General features: G+C 36.5%; 1 protein-coding gene across 1 annotated transcript; it reads left to right on the top strand.

Annotated features, from left to right (window-relative positions):
* The first annotated feature begins 659 nt into the window (after positions 1-659).
* Positions 660-26,942, top strand: INTU (inturned planar cell polarity protein). The gene is given in 20 exon segments (XM_032224177.1): positions 660-886; positions 3,341-3,924; positions 4,402-4,487; positions 5,646-5,703; positions 5,706-5,845; positions 6,712-6,827; positions 7,528-7,620; positions 7,916-7,993; positions 9,598-9,769; positions 13,963-14,016; positions 16,272-16,334; positions 16,801-17,019; positions 21,538-21,849; positions 21,851-21,888; positions 21,890-22,004; positions 22,935-23,032; positions 25,138-25,196; positions 25,199-25,326; positions 25,550-25,698; positions 26,016-26,942. Coding segments are annotated over 20 exon segments (2,811 nt in total). The 5' UTR covers positions 660-749; the 3' UTR covers positions 26,128-26,942.
* Positions 26,943-27,570: the final 628 nt, after the last annotated feature.

Genomic DNA, 27,570 nt, shown 5'->3' with positions numbered 1-27,570 from the left:
ATTTTCAAATTGCAGAAGGCAAGTCCAAGCTCTTTTTGTGTGAGGGGATGGTTACTTTCAATGTTTCTGGGGATAGATAATAAAGAATAATCGAAGATTAAATATGATTTAATGTATGGAATCTTTTTTTTTAATCCAAAGGGACGTGTGCAATGAACATAGAATGGAGGTCAGAAAGGCATTTAAAGTTCAAGACTGATCCAAAGATAAACCACCACGACCATATCCCAAAAGCAGAGAAGTTAATTAATTGAAACACTGATTTAAACCAGTAAAATGTAATCTTCCATCTCACTTGATCCAGTGGAAATCCCTTATCCAAGAAATTGATTCCTTGGACTACTTCTGAGTTAATATGCATATTATTGCACAGCAATTCTTAGCATGGGGGCAGGGAGAGTATCAGGCTAAATAGTTACAAACCAATGTGCAAATTTTTGAGATTCCAAGAATGCAATATAACTCAGGCCAGGTGATTAAAAATCTGGGCAAAATGCAAAGCGAATTAGGGAGGAAAAAGGCTGTTACGTGTTTAAGCCCTATTTTAGGAGTTTCAGGGTTTTTTTGGAAACGGGCGGAGCGTATCCTTGTCAGGTCTCTTAGCGCTTCTCTGGTCGCCATGGTTTCCCCAGCCTTTGCCAATCAAGACAGGGCAGAGGGTGACGTCCTCCTTTTTTCGGATTCCAGCTACATGGCGGCAGAGAGTTTGTAGGGATCTCGGAGGAAACTCCTCCCCCCCCCCCCTTGTTATGGAGAAAACGACGCTGCCTCGCCGGCCTTTTGAGATTCCCCGAGAGCCGTCGGCTGAGGATTATGACGAGTCTAAGGGCGGTGAGTCGACTCAGAGTGGCGATTCCTGCGTTCCGTCTTTGTCCAGCAGTTCCGAGTAAGGAGAAAGAGCTTCTTCCCCGCTTTTACGACCGATTAAGGCCTGAAGTCTGCGCATGTGCTGAATCCCGAAGGGCAGGGGGTTGGTTTAGGAATTAATTATTTGAAATGACCACCTTCTTTGTTGCTTTTAGAAACGCAGAAAGTGTGGAATTGCAATTTCCCCAACGGAATGCTTTTCATTTGCCTCCATCTAGGAACTTTACTGATTTATCCCTTAGGCCCTTTTCTTCCCGACGAATAGCGTGGCATGTCAGCATGGGAGATAATATCTAGGGAAATTCTCAGTCATCCAGGTCATGGTTGTTCGAAAGGTGCTTTTTCAAGAAGCAGCTGGACTTTCTCATTTTTCTTAGAAGACGTTTGGCTTCTAATTCAAGAAGCTTCTCCAGCTCTGACTGGATGGTGGGGAATGGAAATATTGGAAATAGGATAATGCAGTTCTTTTCTGTATCTGTTTGGAAAGCCTTCATTCTCTCTAGCCTACTGAATCTGAAAGAGTGAGTGGAATTTGCCCCATCTATATTTGTTCTGAATGAATGGGGAAGTATCCTGGCTTGTTAGCTGGGAAATATTCACTTTTAATCCCAAACCAATAATTAAATACTAAATAAAAATTCTAAATGCTTTCTCCTTCCTTCTCAGATCACCTATTTTGCTCTCCTTTTTTCAATTGTCCATCTTGAAACTTTGCTGATAGAGGGCAAGGAATACATATTTAGTTATTAAATTTATATGCTGCCCGTCTCACTGTCAAGCATGGCAGCAAAAGTGGAAACATTTCATCCAAAGAGAAGTATGTAGCGATAACCCCTATATCTTCAGATATTAGTCTAGTCCAGTTTCTAAGCAAACACAAGCTCACACATCGCACAATTTGATCTGATGTGGTAAAAGAGTGCTACATTTCTTTCATTGTTTAGCAATCTGCAAAGATTTAACAATGTTTCCCATATATTATATGAAATATATAAGATTGAATTCACTATTGGATTATAGGGAATGCTGTCTTCAGTCTGTTAATAACCTAATAGTAACTTTGGAAGAGGTAGCTCTTTCTCTGAAAAAGCAGGTGTATACTTAGCTTCGTCCTAGACCAGTGATGGTGAACCTTTTTGCCTCAGGTGCCAAAAGCATGTGCGTGCGCCATCATGCACGCTCGCATGCCCACCTCCATAATATCCCCCCTCCCCCCGCCCTGGGCCCCTACACATGCACAGGGTAAGCGGGAGGGTGTGTGTGTCACACATCTCCAGAGGGTGAAAAATGGCCAAAAATCAAGGCCGAAAAGCAGCTGTCACAGGAACGCCTCACGGGCCCTCAGAAATAGCTCTACGTGCCACCTGTGGCACATGTGCCATAGGTTCGCCATCGCGGTCCTAAACTTTTGGCTAGTACTTAAACAACAGACAGTGGTTCCTGCAGTGGTATTTGTCCAGATTTGGCTGGCATGTCAGTTCCATCATTTCCTGGAGAGGGAAACCCTGGCACTGTGACACATTCCATAAAATTTACTGTAATGATGCTGCCCTTGAAATCTATTTGGAAGCTGCATTTAGTCCAAAATTTGGAATCCCTTCTGTTGGTGGATGACAGATTTCAATACAATTAAAAGTGCTGGTAATTACCTTAAAAGCCTGATGGTTTGGGACTGAATATAAATGGGATCATCTTCACCCATACAATAATATCTAATGGAGAAGGCATCCTTTTAAGTGTTGTTTAACTGAACTGAAGTAGTGTTTCCATTAGAACACAAAAGCAAGTCTTTTATGTTACTGCTTCCTCCTTTGAACAGTATTTCATTCAAGTTTAGATCAGAACCAGCCTGTTGGCATTTAGACAAACTGCTAAGGCCTGATTATATTGGGAACTGTTTGCAGATAGGTAATAATGTTAAATTCCTAATTTGCAAAAGAATATTGTTATGGTGAATTTCACTTAAATGAATGACATAGGTTATTATAATGCCCAGTGTACCAGAATAGATTAGAGATTAGAAACCAGTAAAGGAGTTTTGTAGTGCAGGGTTGAAATGAGGGGTCCTTGGTGCTCTGTAAGCTTGGTTGTTTTCTTGCAGAACTTAATTACCCAAACTAGGTAACATTATCAGTTCTAGTCAGTGATGTTACCGAGTTTGGGTAATGAAACGTCTGCAAAAAAACCACAACTAAGTTCAGAGATCACCAAGGATTCCTCAGATTAGAAGCCACCAACCTCCACATATACACTTTTTATATTTTAAAAATTATGATCAATATTCACAACCATTGTTATCATGACTAATTTAGCTCTGTATGTTGTGCCAAAAGTGTTGGTTTCAGCATCCAAGGCTTTTGAAGCATCCAAATAGTAAATCTTTTGAGTGATAGTTTCTTGGTCCTCTTCTGCACTTCATAACAATTTTATGTTAATTATAAATTAAATATACTCTTCTTCATCTTGTCCATAGTGACATTGAACCTGAGTGGTTGGACAGTATACAGAAAAATGGAGAATTATTCTACCTAGAATTAACAGAAGATGAAGAGGAAACCATCCCTCGTGACAGTTCTCTTGCTAGATCTATGATGAACCATGTGAGATTTCGTGAAAATGAAGCTGAATTTTTTCATGAGAAAGCTGTAAAAGACAGAAAGTGTGAACATAGATTGCAACAGTTTTCTAATTTATTAAAGAATAAAGGTCTTCTGAGGCATTTTGAAAAGAAGAAAGCAAGTAGTAAAGTCACTGTCCATAATTATGGCCCAGCATCCATATTGAAATACAATTCTTGCCATAAGATGGGAGATGTCGCCCAACAGCTGTACAAAGACATTTACATTTATGTAAATCCACATAAAGGCTCAAATGCTGCAACAGAGGACCAACATGAGCTTCTGGAATCCTTAATAGGAATTGTCCACCAACCACCATGGACAACAGCTGAAAAATATAATCATGGTACTGAATATAGAAGTACTAATGAAGAAAAAATTACAGTACATGGTTTCATCCCAGGAAGCTCAGCAATAAAATCTGAACAGATCTTAATTGGTAAGTTCAATATTTTACACACTTCTGACAAAACCAGAATTGTGGAAGATGGAGGGACTTATTTCAATTTTTGTATTGGTCTTTTGATTAAGGAATAGGTCATGGTTTGAGAGATATTAGTCTTATTTGAGCAATAAACATTTAACATGTTATACCTCAGGGGTATCAAACTTGCATTGTCATGGCATTGTCATATAACGTATTAACATATGACGTAAAAAAATTTGAATCCCACCACTGGACCTAAAGCAACATATTTGGAATTGATAGTTGTTCATATCCTGTTACAGGAACAAATACATTGCTGGTAAGGGAAGCAAAGAGAACAGATAATTTCATATATAAGTGTCTCAAATGAAATAAATATTAATCCTCAATAAATGCATATAAATCAGCCATTCTTAAGAAACAACCAATCCATTGTTTGGAATTCTATTTTGTTTGCTTCTTTAATGTTGCTTTTCCTTCTGCTTTCAGGAGATGTCCTTGTTGCTGTAAATGATGTTGATGTAAACGCTAAAAATATAGAAAGAATTTTGTCTTGTATTCCTGGTCCTATGCAGGTATACTTCAGTTGACTTTATTTAGACAAGCATCAAACATTAAGTTTTTTTATACTAGTTTTCTATATGAATCATACATAAAACACAACTTTCGTTGTAATCCTTGATGAAAGTAAGTTGCTGTCAGGGCACCGATTTGCAAAAGAGAGCACATATTTTAGTCATTGACTAGGATGAGTGTCTCGGGCTCTTATTTGGTCATATTCCTTCAACTAAAAAGGATAAAATGGATGATCTTGAAAATAAAATGTATATTTCATATTTATTTTTTTAAAGGTATGTATGTTTAGAATAATGATTGTATTCTGCTCTAGCCAGTCCTGTCTACCTACCTGCAATACAAATATTAAAAATCAATAAGACAAGAATAGGGTCAAGGAGAAGCATTAAAATTTTTAGCACTAAGCAGAAAGATTGGACAGGCATATTGTTGCCTGAGCAGTTAAGATATGATCTTTGCCATTTCCCTTATTCACTCTCTAAACAGAAGAGATGCCTTTTGGCATAGTTTCATAATCAGATGCAATTATGCTGTAAACATCATTTACAGCAACTACAGTTTGGGCGGAACTCTTCTATATCTTGAAAATGGTACCGTTTTCTCTGAATTGGTGATGTAGAGCCTTAAAAACCTTAAGTAATCATAACAATATAGGGACAAATGTGAAAAATGCACAGAAATAGGAATTGGTGGCGCATAGACACTGATGGTCAACTTCCTTCAACTTTTTGAAGAAAATCAAATCATAATGTTAATGAACCAATAATAATTACATTAAATGATATTTATCAGAGTGAGACAAAAAGTATGAAGCAAAAAAGACATTCTAGAGCAATTGATAATACTGAACATCACTTGCTGATTCCAATATGACAAATGCATTTAAATTACTTAAAACTAGTTGCTCCATTTTAAAAAATCTGAAAGCAGATTACACTTCAATCATACAGTGTGTTTACTTCAAGTCTTTGCTATCGCAGGTTTTACTTTTGCAGTTGTCAATAATGAACAATTTGGATTCATTACTTCATTATATTTATGAATACCATGGCTTACTGATCCTACTGTTGTCCATGTTTAAAACTACTACCTGTCTAGAAAACATTTCTAAAGATCCAAATTATACCCAATGAAACTATTATGAATTCTTTTAACAGGTAAAATTTACATTTGAAATAGCAGCAATTGAACCAACAGGAACATCTCAGTCAAGGAGTAACAGACAGAATCCTCTGAAAACAACTTGGTGAATCTGCTGTGGAAAGACCATAATAATGATTCGCAGTTCTCTCTGCAAAGTATACCACATATTGTAATGTATCTCTCACTTAACTTGGAATCTGATTCATCTGATGAGGTAGGAATACATTTCTAAAATAGTGCATGTATCTTGTCTTTCAAAAGAAAAGTGACCAATAATAAGACAAACACAAATGCAACAAAAAAGCAATGAAAATAAAAATTCTTTCCAATAAACTGTGGAGACTAGGAAGAGAGCAAGAATAATCTATAATTACAAGCAAAAGAGTGGCAAAACATGGGGGTGTTAAAAATAGGATCAGCCTAAAGTCCCTATGTAGTCAGGATAAACTTATAAATAGCTTGAGGACCTATACTTTAAAAGAGAAAAATTGTAAAGTGCGTTTTAAATTGGCTTGGGAGGAATGCTGCTATAACTTGAAATGCCAATATTATAATCTCAGTTTTCTGAATTTTGATGCAACAGACTTTACACATAACAGAACAAAGTGTATAATAATATCATTTCACAAAAGAGAGTGACATCATAAGTATTGATTTACATAATTTGTGTACTGTCTCTTATGGAGATTGTGGGATAGCAGAAACCTATTGGGTGCCTAAGTGGAATTTCTATTAGAACTTGGATTCAGTAATAATGTACATTCTCTCACAAAAACAGTAATATTTTTAGCATGGCCTGCAATTAAAAACTTTTAATTACAAATGACTTTATTATAAAATTTTTTAAAAGGGTTCAAATATTTAATAATATGTAGTTATAAAATCAGCAGTAATGAAATGTACTAGCAAATTGTGTACACAAATTTCCCAAGGAATCCATCCTTTATTCTTGAATGTGAGGTTTTACATACTTTCTCTGGTGAGGATTTTTAGATGAAATCAGAAAGATCCATTTTAATTATGTATATGGATTTTCCCATAATTTTCTTAACTGATACACAAGCTGGCATTTCTTTACAGCAAGGAGATTATTTACCATATCCCATATCAGAAGCATCTCAAAAAATAAAAAGTGTAAGAGGAATATTTCTCACTCTGTGTGACATACTGGAAAATATGACTGGGACACAAATATTAGGCAAGTATTGCTCTTAATTATCATTTATGCACCATCACCAGATTTCTTATCTTTTTCTTTAGAATTTAAATAATTTTATACCTTTGGTTTAAATTTGCTCTCCCTGATCTCTCATAAACCATGATTATTGAAAACTATTACCTGTTTTCATGAGAAATAGGAAAAGAATATACTATATACCCAAAAATAGACATATCACAATTTTTTAAAAAGTCCACCAAATCAAATTGAATGCTATTGAATATTATTCATGAGCTGCCAAGTTATTGTTATTTATATTGTTGGTTTTTGTATTTTAACAATTAGTATAAATTATTTAGGATCATAAGAACTGATTTAAGTATTGTAAGCTAAGTAAGTATTGTAAAATAAATAATAAATTGAACGTGGTCATGTGCTTCTTGAATTCTAAATGTTACCCTGGCTATCCAAAGTTGTCCAACACTGGATAATATGACAAATCATATAGTAGTACTGTCTTGGCATCTGTTATATTATTTGCATAGTCCAAGCTGCATATTAAGATAATATACATATAGGAGAATAATAAAAAGAAACTGATGGGAAGAATTTTAGCAATTAACTATTGCTTGAAAGTTAAAATAGGAAAGAGTTTTTATGCATGGTGCTAACTGACACATTTGTACAATGTTATAATTGCATAACCATATTTTCTTTATTGTTTTGTTGACTTTTTATAGTTCATCTATGTTTTTATGTGGGAAATTGATCTATGTAGCTTATTGGAAGAAGGCTGATAAGCTGCTCATAATTGGCCTTCCAGCTGAAAGGTACATTTCTGTATTTTTCCCTTTTTAATATTTTTGTCCCTAAAATTATTCATAAATATTTACTAAAATCAAAAGATCATCCTACTAAGATGGTTGTTAAATTCTAGTCTCTTATGGCATATAACAAAATTAAAACAATATTTTAAGTATAGAACCCCCAAAATTAGTTTGTGCCCTTTTCATTTGCTTTTAATGACACAGGATTGTATGCTATTCCTTGCACACATTTTCCTTCTCCCTTATATGCATTTGTTCCATTAGAAAAAATATCTAAAAGATTATTCTGGTTTTCTAGTGTACCTCTCTCTCAGCTAAGGAACATGATTGCAGATATTGTGAGAATATTGACCTTTGTATACAATTCCTTGGATAGGTAAGCATTCCAGTTCTGGACCATTGTAACTAAGCCTATGCATTTTCACTTCGGTTGCACTTACATTGTTTAAAATGTACTTGTAGGATTATATTTTGATGGACAGATCCAGTTACCAAATTTTGAATTATGCTTGAAAATTCTGTCAGTCTCACATGTGATTTGCTCTGCAAAATGGGAGTGAAAAATAAAATTCAAATTATTTAAATTCCCAGGAGATAAAGTGTAGCTTTGTTTGGTAGATATACTTTTTATGTTTTAAATAGCAATATAAAGATGAATCTCTGAATATATTTTGAAATATATGAAATAAATATTTAATTTTGTTTTCTCAGTTAATAAAGCAAGTTGTTCACAGTCATTTGTTTGTTCAAATAGTTTTTTCTCTTACATTCTTTAAAGATCAGTTTCCTATTGGAATCTCAAACTGTTTCTGAAGCTCCATTTAGAATTTGAAAGTTTTGCTCTTGCATATTTTGACCTGGGTATAGAATATTTTTCTAACCTCAACATAGTCTAGGAAAGGGGTATCAAACTCGCAGGCAACAAGCTGGATGCGTCAAGTGCTGGCCAAACCCATCCCCACCCCAGAGGTGGGTTCCTACCAGTTCACACCTATTCGGTAGAACCGGTTCGTCAAATCTACTGAACTGGTTAAAAGAGGTTCCACCAATGGACCCGGAAAGCAGGCCACACCTACAGAAGAGGTTCCAAAAAATTTTGAAATCCACCACTGCCCCACCCCCATTTTAGCAAATAAGAAAAAATCCACGATACATTCACATGACAATGCGAATTTGACACCCCTGGTATAGGATATGCCACTGATGTGTTGAATTTTTATCCTTTATACCAGGGGTGTCAATTCATGGCCCAAGGCCACGGGGTGCTTAGATCTGGCCCCCAAGAAACAGCAAAGGACCAGCCTGTGGTGCCTCTGCCAGCAAAAACAAAGTTCGGGAGGGCCATGTGTAGGTTGCAGGAGTCCATCACAGCCGAAAATGGAGCTTGGGAGCCCGTTTTCACTGGCAGAGTGCTCAAGCCACCACGGTAGATGCCCCCGACACAAGTAACATTGAGGTGGCCCTGGCCATGCCCACCCTGGCCCCGGAGGTCAAACACAGCCCTGATGCAGCCCTCAATGAAATCAAGTTTGACACTACTGGTTTATACCATAGCCACTAAACAAGTCTAAACAATGTAAAAGTGGAAGCATCTTGAAAATCATGTATATTCTTTCATATTACGTTTACATATTGCATATTACATTACATGTAAGTAATATTGTCTAATAAAAGAACATGGGTATATTTAGCTTATGAAGATTGTACTTTTACCAGAATAACAGTAATCAGAGCATTCCACATATGAGAATAATTAAATTTAAAATAACTTGTATTGATTTTAAAAATGATTACAACTGAATTTTCCTTCCTTTCTTTTTCCTCTTCTCCTTTCTAGTACCTCTCCCTTTTTTTGTCTTTTTGTTTTGTTTTGATTTCTTAAGTCTCTCCTATATTATTATAAAATAGCTTATGCTAGCTAGACGATTATAGCGAACCAGCATATGTCTTATTTTTCCAACTTTTTGTTTGCTTGTTCAGTGCTTTTTGTCAGGCAAAAATACTTCTCGATTGGAGTTATTTCTTCAGCCTGTTTTTCCAGCAAATTCTTCAGCATGCCAACTCCATGCCAACCCTGACTATGATAACCAGCTCATTACTTTTATACAACTTTCCAGGAGTACGATGGCTGGTGCTACCCCAAAATATTAAAGTAAGTTAGATTACAGATTTTAAAAATCAGACATTAGTCTAATTGAAGTTACGCATAGACATTTTCATGTATGTGCCAATGTTCCCTCTAATTTTTTTCAGTGTGAGCAGAACAAGTATAGTGTTTGAGCGGCACATTTTCATGCCTGAGCACCTGAATTTTTTTTCACAGATGTTACCTAAGACAACGATGAAATCAGTATATTTGAAACTCAAAGTTATGTTTATTCAAGGTACCCTCTTAATTAAAAGTGTTATATAATATCAGTATCACTTAACGATGAAATCATATTATGTGAAACTCAAAGTTATGTTATTCAAGGTACCCGCTTAATTAAAAGTGTTATATAATATCAGTATCACTTAGCAACCAAAAATATTGGCTCAGGAACTCTGGCATTGAAGTGCGCAAGTCTTAAAGCTGTCAGTTACAAGATCCTTGCAACCTCTAACCCTTTAGAAAAAAAAAAAACCAGAGGTGTTCAAACTTGACAGCTTTAAAGACTTGTGGTGTCTATTGTCTTTTGCTCCACTTTTTCATTCTCTATTTTAGTTGTTGCTCTAAGCTTAAAGTAGAACCCAAAGAAGAAGCAATTGTGATTTCACATTGATGCAGTTTCCCATGTTAGTTGGGTAACCTCAAGCCTCATTCCTTCCAATTCTCTGCTATGACTTTGCTCTTTGTGGGATAGCTCTTCCTTCAGCTGGGCAAAATTTGCAAGTCAACCTTTTTTTTTGTAATAAATCATGGAGCATATTAATACCAATCTCTCTATAACATAATTCCTCCTGTTACCTTCCTAATGAATCCCATACTGTAGCAGTGTTTCAGAAATCCATTGCCTTATGTTACAGTTAAAACAGTCCTGTCTGAAGTTGGAGTATTAATCAGGAATCCTTGATTCAACCAAATAACATCTAATTGATGGTTTTCTGTATTTCTTTGAAACCAGCCAAAAACAATGTACAAATATGATCAAGTAAGGCTGCTTTTAGAAAATAGTTTGAATTGCTAAAGATCTGCAGGTTAGGGTACAAATTCCACAAAAACAAGAACAACCTCCTAAAACCATTCATAATAAACACCACATCTCTTATAAGTTGGAATGATGGTCTAATCATCAAGTAGAAACCTGTCAACCCTAAAAGTCCCAATATAGATCAAACAAAGGATGACATCTTAAATAATACTCTCAACTCCTCCAGATTTTATACATTATTCCTAGAGGACCATCATCCATCTTGGATGGGGATAAATATTTGATATGGGCTGTAAGAGAATGTAAGACACTATGCTTTAGATTGCCACATGGCAACTTTAAATGGACAACTTCAGTTCAATTTACATGAAACAGTCCTTTAGCAAGCCACTCTGCTGGAACATGAACAGCTTAAGCACTACTGGCATTTCATTGTATAGAGTTATGTTCAATTTTTCCTTTCAATCACGGCTGGATGACTTTCTCTGTAATTCCTTGCACTCAACTACTCTTCTGGCATTTTGGAAATTATAATAATAATGATACGAGACATAAGGGAAGCTCTTGTCATTTTTTAGGAATATTCTGCAATAAGACCTTAGACAGCCCAAAATATAAACAGATATTAGTCTGTACTTCTGTAGCTATCTAACTTTACTTACATAACCTGAAATGATACTGGGCTTTTTTCCATAAATAATTACTTTTAAAATGGAAAGGTCTCTTTCAGGCATGAAGATTACAATAATGGAAGCAATGAGTATTGCTCATTGCAATAACTAGAATAACTGCTAGCCAGCTCCTCCTCCTCCAACAGCACCACCACATTTGCTGCCCAGCGCTGCGGCTGAGGTGAAGCTGCCAAAGCTCCCGCTGGCGCCCCTGCCCGTGGCAGCAGCAGCGGCTCCCCCTCTGCTCGGAGCACCTGAGCTGGGCACTGCGTTACCCCTGCCTCCGCCGCCGTGCTTTTGAGGAGCCATCGGGCCTTTTTTTCCTGCTCCCGCCCCTCCGCCGCCTTCCTACTGGCTCCCATAGCCTCAAGGCTCCTCAAAGCCGCAGCGCCGGGCAACAAATCCGGCGGTGCTGTTAGAGGAGAAGGCGGCAGCAGCAGTTAGTCCGGTGGTGGCGGGGGCTTTGGGGCTTCACAATTACCGCCAGTCGCCCCGTGCTCATCAAAACAAGTCCAGGGCCAGTTGGCCAGCGCCTGCAAAGGACCTCCTCCCCAGCTTCCGGAGCCTATGGCAGTAGAAATCACTGCGCGGGAGTTGAAAAAGTCCTGTGCGGTGTTTTCCTGCCATGTGCACGGCCGCGCAGCCGCGTACCTTAAAGGGAACAGTGGTATGTGCCAAAATATTCTGACTCAATATTGTTTTATCCCTCAGTCTGCATAACTAGCATATATATGAACTACCATAGTAAATTCAAATAGTCATGATATACTAACTAGGTCATGTTCTGAACTGTAGCTCCAAATAGCATGTACTCAGAAGTTTGTATGTCTGATGTTTAGCTGGTAAATATTTGCACAGAGCCAGAAATTCAGAAATTCATAGTTACAAGGCAGAAGCCACTGCTCATTAAAAACATATTAATGTTACTTTTCAGCTTAAAAAATAGCTCCTTGATCTAGTTTTCTGGAAGAATGACATATGGACAGATGAATCAAACTTAAAAATGTTGGGGCTATTATTGTTGGGTTAGTATTGTATCTTGCAAGCACTGCATTCCATATAAAAATCTTAATAGCAGAACTTTGTCCCTCCTAAAATCTGAGTCACACAAGAAAGTGAAAAAAAATATTAATTTTGCTGCTCGGAAAGCTACACGCTAGAGCTTTTTTTTTTCAAACTACGCAATTCTGTTTCTGTTTTCTCCTTTGATCTTACTGTCCTTCGTGCTTCAAAGCTCTGTAACTAAAAGTGGATAAGAGTCAAGGCCATAAATTGTTTACCACAGCTATCTCTCGAGAGCTTTATCGGTACTGGGAGAAGGAAAAAAAAAAACGGAACCTCTCTCTTGTGAAGATTAAAGCTACAGTGGCGTAATTTACAATTTGAAACATGGAGCATTTACAGAAGAGGACACTTTAACTTTGCAAAAAGATTTGGGATGCAATTCAAGAGTTATTGGTAACTTGGGGAATTGACAAGAGATAGAGCTTATACCAGTAAAAAATGAGGGGAGATGGAGTCCCAAAACTGAAGAGAAAAAGCTTTATTACATTTAAAGTGTTATTTAAATGTTGGCCTCATATAGTTCTGAGTGAATTGTTGTGGTACGTGGTATGACATTTCAAAGTGTGGATTTTTGGTTTTTAAGAAAAATAGAACCATACCAGAAAAGTGGCTTATTCTATTATAAAATGGTAGGTTATGATATGTCTATAATAAGAATTAAGAAAAAGGTTTGTCCCAAAATAGGGAAATGTCATTTGTTTTAAATTGTACAAATAAAGAACAGAGGAAAATGAATGATATACCACTAGCTCGGTTGTTAGGAATTTGGCAACATCGGTTAAAAACTATGGTTTTTTAAGATTACAGGGAGTGCCTCTGCCTGTCTGACAAATTTTAGAATGGACAACATCTTTACATTTGGGGGATAATTACTAGGTTATATAAATAAAATGATTTCTTGTTTCTTAGGTAAATAAAGATATGTGAGAATTGTGAAAACATTCCATAGAGATAAAGTTTTAAAGGCTTAGGTGAAAATATTTTTCTGAGTGTGAGGGTGCGATGTCACGTTCAAGGAAACTTTGTGCCTTGTAATTCATTAGCAAGAGGGTGAATGTCTTCTATTAAGCATTGTATTGGAGGCCTAAAAAGTATAATCTTTTTGCTTTATCTGTAAAAACAAGCAATGTGTAAACTGTATATTATTTCTTGTTGATCCATTTTACAGTAGTTTCCTACACCTTGCTGGTATTTCATTTGTTAATTATTCTGGATTGAAAATGTAGTTGTGATATTAAGATATTGTTCAGTAGTGAGAAGCTTTTCAAAACAGGAACAAAAGTCATGCTTGCTTGCTTAATTAATTAATGTCCACAGATGACTCTAGTGGCTTACAAATATTAAAACTGCACATTAAAATAATAAATATAAAGCACTAAATAACCACAGTAATACTGTTAAAAGATAGGGAGTAGGAAAACACAAATATACAAACATATATCAATATATATGAAACGTTTTCTACTTATGTATTTTAGGTAGAAATTGATGCAGCTCTGAGTGACCTGGAGGCAGCAGACTTTGCAGAATTGGTAAAGCCTTTATTTTTAATCAGGCGTTTGTGCATTTATGTCAGTTCTTCATTATTTAGTAGATAAATTACTTTAAAATTGCTGATTTCAGTGGTATGCGAGTTATACATTATACATTATACAGAGCCAGAATTGGGATGTCGTCACTGGTGGCTCATCAATGCTACAATGGAGTCTGCTCCTAACATTATCCTCCTCTTTTTCATTACTCTTAGTTTGGTCATGTGGTTCAAAGAGAGAGTATCAACTATGAGTAAGAGGGCCACACAAAGAAAATCTCATCTTCTTTCTCATAGATCCAAATTCCACGTAGTAGTTGTTCCTTCTTACTATCATTTCCTACTTTTTCAGAGGAGGGATAAAATATAAGGAGAACTGCAAACTACAGCGTGCTTAATAAGAATTGGATCTATAGGAATTGGGAACAAAAATAAGGTGAAGTACTGTCTTAAAAATGGAATATCATTCATTCATGTTTTGGTTGAAAAAATGTAGATGATTTTTAAAAAAACATTTCAATATTTATTTCTAACAAATAGGTTATTTATGTATGAAATTTCTATTTGCAAATCTTGTTATTAACTGCAAGGACATGGAGTGAAACTCTTAGGCCTATATAACAGTCATAAGTATAATTTGAATTGTAGGATGATAAATTCATTTTAATCCCCCGGTTCATGTAATCCCTGGTTCATGTAATCAATGTTCATGTAACATTGGGCACTATCTAATAAAATGAAATTCAATGGTGAAAAAAGTAAGGTTCTACATTTAGGCAAGAAAAACGAAATGCACAGGTACAGTATAGGTGGTACCTTGCTCAATAGTAGTAAACTGTGAGAGGGATCTTGGAGTCCTAGTGGACAACCATTTAAATATGAGCCAGCAGTGTGCAGCAGCTGCCAAAAAAGCCAACACAATTCTAGGCTACATAAACAGAGGGATAGAATCAAAATCACGTGAAGCGTTAATACCACTTTATGATGCCTTGGTAAGGCCACATTTGGAATACTGCGTTCAGTTTTGGTCGCCACGATGTAAAAAAGATGTGGAGACTCTAGAAAGAGTGCAGAGAAGAGTAACAAAGATGATTAGGGGACTGGAAACTAAGACATATGAAGAACGGTTGCAGGAACTGGTATGTCTAGTTTAATAGAAAGAAGGAGTAGGGGAGACATGATAGCAGTGTTCCAATATCTCAGGGGTTGCCACAAAGAAGAGGGAGTCAAACTATTCTCCAAGGCACCTGAGGGTAGACAAGAAGCAATGGGTGGAAATTAATCAAGGAGAGAAGCAACTTAGAACTGAGGAGATATTTCCTGACACTTAGAACAATTAATCAGTGGAACAGCTTGCCTCCAGAAGTTGTGAATGCCCCAACACTGGAAGTCTTTAAGAAGATGTTGGATAGCCATTTGTTTCCTGCCTAGGCAGGGGTTGGACTACAAGACCTCCAAGTTCCCTGCCAACTCTGCTATTGTATTGTAAATGGTAAACAAAAGGGATGAGAGCATCAAGACTTGTTGCACCCTACAAGTGAGAGGCTAAAGACACAATCTCGCCTCCTGTTAACTCCATTTGAAATCCGGCACAAGGAAAGAATCATCACAAAATAGTTCCTCAATACTGATCAACAGTATAGAAAGCCACTGAGAAATTAAGGAGTATAAAAATGGACATCATATCCTCATCTTGGCTCTGGTCCAGGTCATTCACAAGCACAACCATTTCCTGTCTCCACTTGGTCTGAAATCTGAGTAACGTGGTTCAGATAATGAATTACTTCCAAGATCTTCTGCAACTGAAGCCCAACTAAAAGGTTGGAGAGCAAAAAGAAATTCTCCAAAATCATTGGGTCTAGCAATCAATCACTTGGAAGGGTCACACTATAGCCTGTTTGAAAATGCCATCCTTTAAAGAAGTAGATGTCACCACATAGACCCAGAGCAGGACCTGGATCTTATAACAGGTGGCTGAGCTCACAATCCTGAAGTGCCTTCTGCTTTCTCAAGTTTTTTCAAAGTTATACAAGTTTACAGATAAACACATCAGACTCTGTCCTAGTCATGTTCACTGTATCTGTTCAGTTGGTGTCTTCTCTGGAATATACTGCACCATATTCTGTGTCAAATTATACATCCTGCTGGTCAAGTATATAAGGCAAAATTAGAAGTATTCTATTCTATTCTTTAAATATTCTAAAACTACATATTGGATCAGCTAAATTCCAAAATTTATTGTCTTTCTTTTTATAGTCTGAAGATTACTATGATGTGAGACGACAGTATACATTTTTAGGCTCATGTCTCTTCTATAAGGTAAGCTTTTGCAAACTTTTCTGCTTTCTGGTAAATTTATTATATTCAAACAAAAAAGCCAAATTTAATATATAAAATGTTAATCGAGGAAAAAAAGATTTTTAAGTCACAATAACTATAATAACACATAGGTGGGTTTGGGTGTCTTATTCTATGTATCTACTGTCAAACCTATTGCCTTTCTGAGATTTCTCTATAGAATAATAGTTTTTAATTTGTCAACTCAATTTATCTGAAGATGATAGGCAGTTATACATTAGGATCAAATTTACCATTATCAGTAAAAATGACAGTGCTTAATTTAAATTTGTTATGACTCAATTGGTTTGGACTGAGTTTTGTGACAATATGTAGTACTTGGATTTTTTTTAAAAAAAGAACTAATGTAAATTTACAACGTAAGAAGTTCTAAAAACAAACTACTGCATGGCTGTATAATAATGTATTGTCTGTGTTTTTATTTTAGGGATATTTAATTAGTAGTCACTTGCCAAAGGAGGATCTTATTGATATTTCATTATACAGCAGACATTATTGCCTTTTGCCCTTAGCAGCAGAACAGCGAATTGGTCAGTTAGTAATATGGCGAGAAGTATTTCCACAACATCATATTCAGGGTTCTCCAACTTCATATGAAGGATTCCAAGAACCCCTAGCAAGATACTTCTTACTCATTGTTGGCTTGGTAGGTTTTTATAGCATGAACATTGCTTCTCTGGTCTTTGCTATTCCTAATTGATGCAATGCATCTTATAGTGAGAATATGAAAAATTTCTGTCTATATAACCCTATGCCAAACTTTCAAGTGTCTACGTAATGCCGTGCAAAGTATTTCAAAGGGATGCGGAGAATTTCAAAGGCAAGCGGAGTACCATTCCTGAAGTCATTAAGGCATTTATGTCCTCTAGAAGACTCACTATAGCTTTTCTGATGTGTCCTCCATGAGCACATGCACAGATAACTCTTTACTCTGCCTATGAGTGAAGTAGCTTTGCATGTACAGGTAATCTTACTTAATGACCACAATTGGAACTGACAACTCCATTGCTAAGTGAAATGGGCATTAAGTGAGAGATCCTGCAACCACAACTTGCAATTGTACTGCCAGTTACTCCATTGACCCTTTTTTTGGGAGCCAACTGTGAACTATGCAAATATCGATCATGGGATGCTGTGATGCTCATAAATGCCTGCCAGTTGCAAAGTGCCTAAATATTGGTCCTATAACTGTAAAGATGCTGCAGTGGTCATACGTTAAGGTGACCAGACTTTAACATTGGTATAGAGGGACACCATTGACGGGGGTGGGGGGGTGTTGATTAATTTTTTTTAAAAAAAATCGGACTTTTTAAAAACGCTGCGGGACGGGGGACAAATTGTTAAAAATCGGGACTGTCCCGCCAAAAGCGGGATATCTGGTCACCCAATGGAGAAGCCCAAATTCACTTAACAGCCATGTTCCTGACTTTACAACCACCATGATTCACTTAACGTGGCAATAAAAGGTCGCAAAATTCATTTAACAAATGTCTCCCTTAGCAACAGAAATTGGGGGATCAATCCTGGTCGTAAGTCGAGGATTACCGATAGCCAATTGCAAAAGGCAACTTTGGCTAACTAAGTACACTAAAAACCATGTTTAATTATTTGCTACTTGAAGCCAATAGCAATGATGAAGAAATTTCTACTAGACTGTCATCCTCAGTGACAATATTTTTAGGGCCAAAAAATAAAACTCTGTATATTGGATCTGTTATCCATTTCTTAGCCTTCAATCAATCAATATAATTATTTCCATCAAAGAAAGCTTAAAAGTAGTGATTAAACAATAGCACTATAAAGAAAACATCATTTTTAATGATTTCTATGAATGTGTGCATAGCATTTTAGCATACCGTTATTAATAAGCTAAAAACACTTAAAACCTGAGGTAAGAATAACCTAAAATAAAGGATAAAATCATGGCATTGTTGAAAGACTATGTCCCTAATGAAAACCAAACAGGAATCTGAAAACATTCTCTGATATCATTTTTCAGTATTGTTGAGAATTATTGTTCAGAATTCAGAATCATTGAGAATTATTGTTCATAATTCTCTGGTTTAGTAAAAGTTTACATTTAGAGCCTCAGGTAACACTACTTCTATCCGTTCAAATATTTGAGGATCTCTAGCCTCCGTTAGCACCCCCATTAACTTTCTTTCATTCCAACCTACCCTGCAGGGTGGTTGCTGCAGGGAAAATTAGAAGGGTGTTCAAAGTTCATTGCTTTGAGCTTTTGAATGAAGGGAGGATTAAAGCTCAAAGATTAAGTTCATTTCCTCACTAATGAATTATAAGCCTTCAGAGCCATCCACCCAATTTTGAAGAAATATAAACCCATACTCATTACTGATCTTTCAAATTTATTACAGGATGACTCTAGAAGACATTATAAATTATCAGTGGGAAATATACTTAATTGCATAACCAAATAAAACAATTCTAAACTTAATGTCATGTATTCCAATTCACAGGCATGCCGCGAACCTGCTGTTCATGCGATATGTTAAGGCCACCTTACTATATTTGAGTTAAAAATGACCAGGAAGCACCAGCAATCTTTAAAATAGTTTGCTGTATGCTGCCCGCCTTGCCGACCTGGAATTTTTGCACCCTGCAAGTATCTGTCTTCATAATTTGCTAGAGTTCATCAGCTTTCTTTGAAAGAGAGAGATGCGCAAGGAAACAGACCCTGCTTCTTGCATTTGGATTCTGTGGCATAGTAGCTCTAGGTGGGAGTTTAGGATCACTGCCGCACCACTCTGGATTTGCCAATGCGAGCCTCAGGTGGGTAGCCTCGAGAGAAACGGCGGCAGTGAGTCTCCTGCCTTCGCTTTCTACCTCGTTGCAGAGAGGTAGAAAGTGAAGGCAGGAGGCTCACTGCCGCTGTTTGTTTTGAGTGTGGGTTGCTCTTTGCAGAGCAACCCACGCTCGGCTTAGTTAGCTCGTTCTTGGTTCGCGACCAGCCCCCACCCCTTGTGGGCTTTTATGTGTTAATCGAAGCACGGATGATGGAGAGGAAGGGAAGCCAGCTGCTTTCACACAATACGTTTATCTCAGAGGCTGAATTAATCACACGGGTCATAAAGACATGGAACTTTCTTTCAGCGAGTTTCAGCCAATCACTCCCTCCCCCCCCCCCCACCCAGCGAGATAAATTTAGCCCTCTTAAACTTGTGTGAAGGCAGCTGTGGGCAATGTTCCCTCTAAATAGTTGCTCCAGGAAGCCTGAGCCACCACAAACCCTCAACCTAGTCACTTTGCTGCCCTGCTGCACCTCAAGACTCCTGTTTAGCTGGAGGGGGTTTCAATCGTTATTGTGCGGGCCGCTCTGCAGACTGCAGTCCGTGTCCGGCAATCGCTTCCGCCTTCTACCATGTCACAAACAACTCCCCCAAGCAAAGTCGTCAACGTCATCAACGCATGATGGACGCCAGGCTATGCGGTGATGCCTCCAAATCCAATGGAAAGCCAGCAAGCGTTGACTGATAAGGCAAACAGCATTCGTCTCCGTTTGCGATTAGCTGGAGGGGGTTTCGTTCACGATTCCACGGCCATTCTGCAGAGTACAGAGACTGCAGTCCGTGTCCAGCAAACAATGTATTTACTTGCCAAAATTACTTGCCAACAATTGGGACTTTTTAAAATGCTGCGGGACGCAGGACAAATTATTAGAAAGTGGGACTGTCCTGCTGAAAGCGGGACGTCTGGTTACCTTATCATAAGTGCAAGGGGCGGTCATAAAGTTATTTTTCAGCACTGTCATAACTTCAGGTGGTCACTAAAAAGGACAGTTGTTAAGCAAGGACTACATGTACATTTTTTTTAAAACTGATTCAAGAACTGGAAAAAGCCTTTAAAATGTGTTGCAAGAGAAATGTAACTGCTTTCATACTTCAAGGGCGATTCTTTGCTCATACCGGGACATATTGTGATATATCCATCAAATACTTTATACAATAGTAAGCAGTGTTCTAATATCTCAGGGGTTGCCACTAAGAAGAGGGAGTCAAACTTCTCCAAGGCACCTGAGGGTAAAACAATAAGCAATGGGTGGAAACTAATCAAGGAGAGAAGCAATTGAGAACTGAGGAGAAATTTCCTGACAGTTAGAATAATTAATCAGTGGAACAGCTTGTCTCCAGAAGTTGGGAATGCCCCAACACTGGAAGATGTTGGATAGCCATTTGTCTGGTATGGTATAGGGTTTCCTGCCTAGGCAGGGGGTTGGACTAGAAGACCTCCAAGGTCCCTTCCAACTCTGCTATTGTATTGTATAGTAGTAAAAATTAGCATTTCTTGTATATTCATGTTGCTTCAAGTATCTAGGTTGACCTTGTTTAGCGACTGCTTCATTTAACAACTATTCACAATTGTGATGATGATAAAATAATACTGTGACAACTGTTGCATTTATAAACTTCTCAGGACTATAAAGCAAAGGGAAGCTGAATTAAAACAAGCACCATTTGGTTTTATTTAGCGACTGCTTCATATAAGAACCAAATTGCTGGTCCTTGTTATGGTCACTAATCTATATACTAAACACCTACATAAGATTGGCAGGGGAGGGCTTAGCAATAGCAATAGCAATAGCAGTGGACTTATATACCGCTTCATAGGCCTTTCAGGCCTCTCTAAGCGGTTTACAGAGAGTCAGCATATTGCCCCCAACAATCTGGGTCCTCATTTTACCCACCTCGGAAGGATGGAAGGCTGAGTCAACCCTGAGCCGGTGAGATTTGAACCGCTGACCTGCTGATCTAGCAGTAGCCTGCAGTGCTGCATTTAACCACTGCGCCACCTTGGCTCTTATCAGCTATTCCCACAAGCACAAATGCATCCCATATTCTAGTATAGAAGTAGAAGTGTATTTATATAGTTCATTTATATTAATGTTATAGACCATTTCATTTGTCTTTAGATTACAAAACAAGAAAAAGTTTTTTACCCCCAAACTAATTTTTCTAATTTTCTTTCTCTCAAGTGTTTTCTTGAGTGCTAATTGTTAGTTTTAGAATTTACTTATTTTATGTAACCTATTATGCACAATCGATCTCGATCTCTCTCTCTCTCTCTCTCGTCTCTCTCTCTCTCTCTCTCTCTGTGTGTGTATAATAAATGCACTAACAGAAATATATTTTTTCCCTGTATTTTTTAGAAGCATTTTATTCTGAGTGTATTGCTGGAAGCAGGAGGTTGTTCTTCCAAAGCTATTGGAAATCCTGGACCAGATTGCATATATATTGACCAGGTGAAATCAACTATCCTTCAGCTGGATGGAATAGATCTTAGCATAGATGAAAGATTAGAGACAGCATTGGCTCCATTGGTGTGTTGCGTAGATGGGTTCTACCCTTCATCGTCTGACAAATTGGAGAGCTTTTCTCATTTGTCTGTTCTCAGCAAACTGCATCATATATCAAGTACTGTACCTTCTCCAGCAAACAGAAAAGTGAGTTCTGGTAACTCTTGTCTTGAGGACACATATGTTAAGTCCCTTGAGGAATAATCACTGTCAATGGTCAGCACACCCCTGAAGGAAGAAATGGAATTCAATCCATATACCATGGACAATTGAAAAATCTTAGTGGATTTGTTTGTTATTTAAATAATGGTCTGTTTAAGGCGCTGCTGCATTTAATAATGTCCACAAGTAATGTAATTTTACTTTATTTATATAAAACAAGTTGCAGGGATACTTAATAAGTAGAAGAAAATTGTTCATGCCCATGATGTATCTTTTCAGTATTTTTCTGTTTCATTAAAATTTTATACTTCCCCACATATTTTGTACAACCTGGAGCAGTGGTTCCCAATGTGGGGCCCACACCCCACGGGAGGGGGGGCAATTTGAACCTTGTTTAAACCAAGTTAATGGCCTTTTAGGCTTCCTCCATGTGACTAGAATTCACTTTTTGAGTAAAGTAAGAATTATAGGTCACAGGGAGGCCATCAGGATTTTAGAGATGCTTAGGGGGGGCATGGCAAAAAAAGGTTGGGAACCACTGACCTAGAGCAAATGTGACTTGTAAAAATTAATCTGTAGGAGACAGTACTAATTGTATATACACATCTATATCAAAGACTTTCATATAACTGTAATTCTGTTTCTAGAATGAACTGACTATGACCATTGCAAAATTGGGCCATTATTTATTGCTATTTCTTCCCATACTCAAGTCAGTTCCTATTGTGATCCTTTCTCCCATAAGAATGAGTTTTTTTATTAGTATTTTTTAAATACTAAATAAAAGTTGAATGCACTCAGCATAATTTATTATTCATACAGTTTAAGACTTCGGGTGACATCTGTATATTTCCCAAATACAAATCATTTAATAAATAACATCTTTGTTAAAGTGTTAGCTTGCAATAAAAACAGTACTTTTTCCTAGCTAGCATGACATGTCCATTAACACAACAACTCAGCATTGTTCACAAAACATACAAATTCTTTTAACAGCTTAATATATTTTGAAAACAGCCATTTGCCATCTGTAAATTCTGAGACTTGCTTACTCTCTTACTATGAGGCTGTTCTTTTTTATTTCTCAGATCACTAAAAAGAAGCCTGTTGTTCCAAACCCATTTACTTTTGGAACTCTGAAAAAGAATGTCTCAGATAAGGAAGCTGAATTATATAATGCTATGAAGTAAGGGTTTTTATTTATAACTAATTTATAGTATTTATAAAATCTTTTTTCTGAGAACATTAATATTTTCCTAGAGAATGTGCAGATGGACACATCAAAAATAACGTTTCATTGCAAATTTTTTTTTAAAAACCCCTTTTTAAAAAAATGAAATATTTTCAAAAAAGGGATTATTTTTGAATGGATAATTACTGAAATTACCCAATGTTCAGCATAATGTTAATAAAAAAACAAACATACACAGAATATATTAAGTTTTTTCGTGATATACAGTAAGTCCAGGACTACTTGTATGTAATCCAAGACTGTATAAATATGATGATAGATGGATGGATGGATGGATGGATGGATGGATGGATGGATGGTAGGTAGGTAGGTAGGTAGGTAGATAGAGTAGATAGAGTAGATAGATACAGTAGATAGATAGATGGATGGAATGTTTACGCTTAATGCTAAAATCTCAGTTGTATTATTTATAAATGTACCATGTGCATTTTCATAAACAAGTCGTCAAATCATGTTGAACATTGGTGCTGCATAAGGACTTTTTAAAAATATTTTCTTCTACAGGTATCAGCCTATATTTCAGTGCTGAAGCAAGATATAAAGTTACACTGTAATAGAATGAGAAGTAGCTAGATAGTGATCCTTATGGATAGGTCTGCTGGCTAATAGAAGCTCTAAATATTTTATAACTCTAAAGCCACTGTCCTCTTTGTATGAGTGGTAGAGATTTGGATTTAGGAGGGAAGTACTGAATTTACTATACTTGTCAGTTGTTGAGATCTTCAGAGATGTAACAAAATTAAGACGTGATCCTGAAATGCAGGCCCAATATCCCTGAGTCTCAGGAATCTGAATCAGTAAGGTATATAGGTTCTGCACCCATTTTCAGCCTCTTTGTTTGCTTCACTTATAGCATCAGTCTCCAACCTTTCCAGGTACAAGTAAAGCTGTGCACATGCTCATGCTTGCACAGTTTCCACAGCTCTGTTCTGAAAATATGGCTCAGTAGTGGGTCACGACCTGGGGGTAGGAGACCCCTGAGTTATAGGACATTGAATCCTAGATTTGGTATGCAGGTTTCAGCCTCAAATAGTATGTTGAAACTAATCATTTTTTTAGTTCTTTATTACCTTTATTAACATAAAAAGTTACTATTGTATCAGTATTGGGTTTGAACTACCACCACATGATGCAAAGCTGATTGGGCTTGATAAACCTGTAAAAAGATCCTATCAACATTTATCCTATTGTATAGGATTAAATTCTAGTATTTACTATTCCCATATTAAATATATAAATATATTATATATGTTTCATATTGTTAGCATTATATAACCTCTACCGTTCTTCCCCAAAAATAAAACCTAACCAGAAAATAAGCCCCAGACTGATTTTAGCGTGCTCCTAATATAAGCCCTACTCCCCCCAAATAAGCCCCAGTTAAAGTTGTCATCAGCCTGAGATGGGTGGGTGTGGCCAGCACCAGAGGCAGCAAGGGTGTGGGGGCAAATGGTGTCCAGCAGAGGCAGAGATGGGGAGGCAGAGGCAGAGATGGGGAGGCACATGATCTGGACACGCTGTGCAGGCCACGGGAAAGCAAGGTTCAGTAGCCAGAATGGGCATGGCAGCATTGGCAGCCCAAGGTCACCCAGCTGGCTTTCTGCCTAAATGGGATTAGAATTTATAGTTCCTAGTCCTAGTCTGATACCTTAAACACTGCACCAAACTAGGTCCCATGATTATTACGGCTGATTAATTAATTTCTTACCTGTATTAGTTACTAAAGAACATAAATCAGTTATTTCCTGATGATAAGTGCTTTGGGAAGAGTTAGAAAGTACTTTCAAGTATATGTGATGTATAATATATTCAATTTTGAATACAGTATACTAATGCTGGGATATGGTATATTAGATGACATCTGAACATCATTAGAATCGTCTATTATAATGTATTAACTATATTACTAAAATACAGAATTATCATAAGTTTCCTATTATATTGAAAATCAAAAGTCCTCACCCTTTTCTTTTTGTAATTTATTATTGATGATGTTTATTTATTAGGGATTTATCTGGTTGTTTTCTTTGGTGTTGAAGGTTGACTTCGGGTCCAGAAAATACCCTCTTTCATTATATTTGTTTAGAAACAATGCATGGAATTTTATTACTCCAACACATGTTGAAGTAGCACAACTTAGTGGAATTATCCATCCACAGCTCATCAAGAACTTCCATCGCTGTTGTCTTTCCATCCGTTCCATTTTTCAACAAACTATGCTGAGACAAGTATGTCCTTATATTTTGGGAAGGGGCAAAGGAGAATTCTTTTGTTACAAACAACATTATAGATATAACTGGGTAGAAAGCTATTTCCTTAGACAAATTGCTGCTTGTAAAAACTCCCCTTTCACCAGATATTTCAGAATTATCATATACAATGTGACAATTTTTATTACTTCTCCCTACTGCCTATTGAGATATTAGTTCTGTTGCCCTTACTTTACTGTAGAATAAAAAGTCCGGGAGAAGATCGGAATCCCAAAAAGCAAATTTGGACCTAAATCAAGTGAAAGAACATGGTATATTGTTTGAGTGTGCTCCTGACAGCTGTACTGACCAAAAGAAACCCGATTCCAATATAATGTACTGGGTGGTAGGGTAAGTAATACTGTTTTCTTAATTTAGTCTAAATATTTATTATCTGATTGTCCAAATTCTCAGAACATGCAATGGTTTTTAGGTTCCTCCCTAATCCAATATTTGGTAGTAGAAACTGTAGTATACTAAAATATAGCAAAGGTTAAATTCATACATAAATTTACATATTGAATGTTTCAACAATCTCTATTGGACCTTTAGAATTGTATCTAACTTTGATAAATCTGTTTTAATCCTTTAGTAAACTCTTGTTAAAATATTGTTTTTCATATATATTTTAATCCTCTGCTGACACTGAATTATGTTTTTTTCTGTAGGAGACTCTTCCTAGATCCCAAGCCTCGGGAATTTTACGTCTGTTTTCATGATTCAGTCACAGAGGTTGCTGTTGAATTGGCTTTTAAGTTATCATTTGGCTTAGCTGTATAGATAAACTTATCTGCAGTTTTTCATTTTCCATGTCACAGAAAACACAGAAGTATTACATTGTGGTTTTGTTTGTGGTGCCCTTTAAAATATTCCCTAAAATCAGTTATGTAATATTTAAAAAACCACACATTTATAACACTATTTATGAAATTCGTTCCTTTCAGAAGATTGAAAGTTGGATGAGTTATGATATTATATATTAATTAAAAAATATATGTAAATATTACCTATAGAATCAATGATCAAGTTATATACACAAGCACATTTTTCCCTTAAAGCTATATCCTTGGAAGATGCACCTTTAGACCTTGAAAATAATCTCACTCATTATGCAGTTAAAATAGAGATTTCTATTATGTATGCACCTTTTTGGACTTCATTTAAAGAATACAATGTAATGCTTGCATATTATGTCAGAGGTAGGGAACTATTTAATTCAGTTTGGTATGGGATTTAAGATCAAAATATGTGGATACCAAAACTAAGGTTCAAAACTTCAGATGATCACAATGATTTTATCAGAGACAAAGAAAAGAAATCTTAGTTTTTGCTGTTGTCTAGTGATAATCCACATTATGCAGTCCTGATCTGGTGGCCTTAACAAATGGATTCCTTAAGTCTTCCAGAAAATTTATATGCAAATTCTTAGGGGAGGTAGTTTACCTTACATTAAATGGATATAGTACTTTGTGATACAAAAAGAAGTTATATTTATATTTAGAAAATACTTGTTATAAAATAAAACTGAATGTTTCCTAGTACATTGCAGACAATGTTATATGACTTTTTTACAATAAAGGAATATTCTTCAAATAGTCTTGGATATAATGTAATTCTTTTTCATTTAATTTTTAACTCAAATATATCTTTTTATGGGTTTTTTATATTTCTGATAAAGACATGCTTTTTAATTATACTAAAATGTAAAGCACTATCAGTCACATATTCATATCAATAATTTCTTGAACACATACACATACATTAGAGAACTATACTTAGCATTAGATTTTTGAAAGTAAGGCCCAAACTAGATGAACGTTATAAATAACAATCATGGCTTGGTGTAGGGCATGAAGTCATAAATCAACTACAGTGACTAAGCCAAAGGCAACATACAATATGTTCAGTTTGATATGTAGACCAGCTAAGGTAGGCTTTTTACAGGACTTTTAAATCTGGACTCTGATTTTTCTCACTACCATCCAAATTCAGGAAAGTTTTCATGCTTAGAATTTCTATTGGAAAATTAATGTCTTATGCAAATTAGAGACTTTATTGCAGTGCCAATAAAGCAACAAGTCAATTGAGACTACAGAAACAAAATGTAAATTTATTCCTAATTTAATGAACAGCATCTTGTCTAACTTGATCCTTGGAAGATTTTTCAATCATTGAGAGATGGAAAACAAATATGAGTGGTCACATGGAAAACTAACAGGTACT

This window comes from Thamnophis elegans, chromosome 9 (assembly GCF_009769535.1).
Source record: "Thamnophis elegans isolate rThaEle1 chromosome 9, rThaEle1.pri, whole genome shotgun sequence".
Classification (NCBI taxonomy): domain Eukaryota; kingdom Metazoa; phylum Chordata; class Lepidosauria; order Squamata; family Colubridae; genus Thamnophis; species Thamnophis elegans.
Note: the sequence above shows the minus strand (reverse complement) of the source record. Positions and strands in the feature narration are given on the sequence as shown.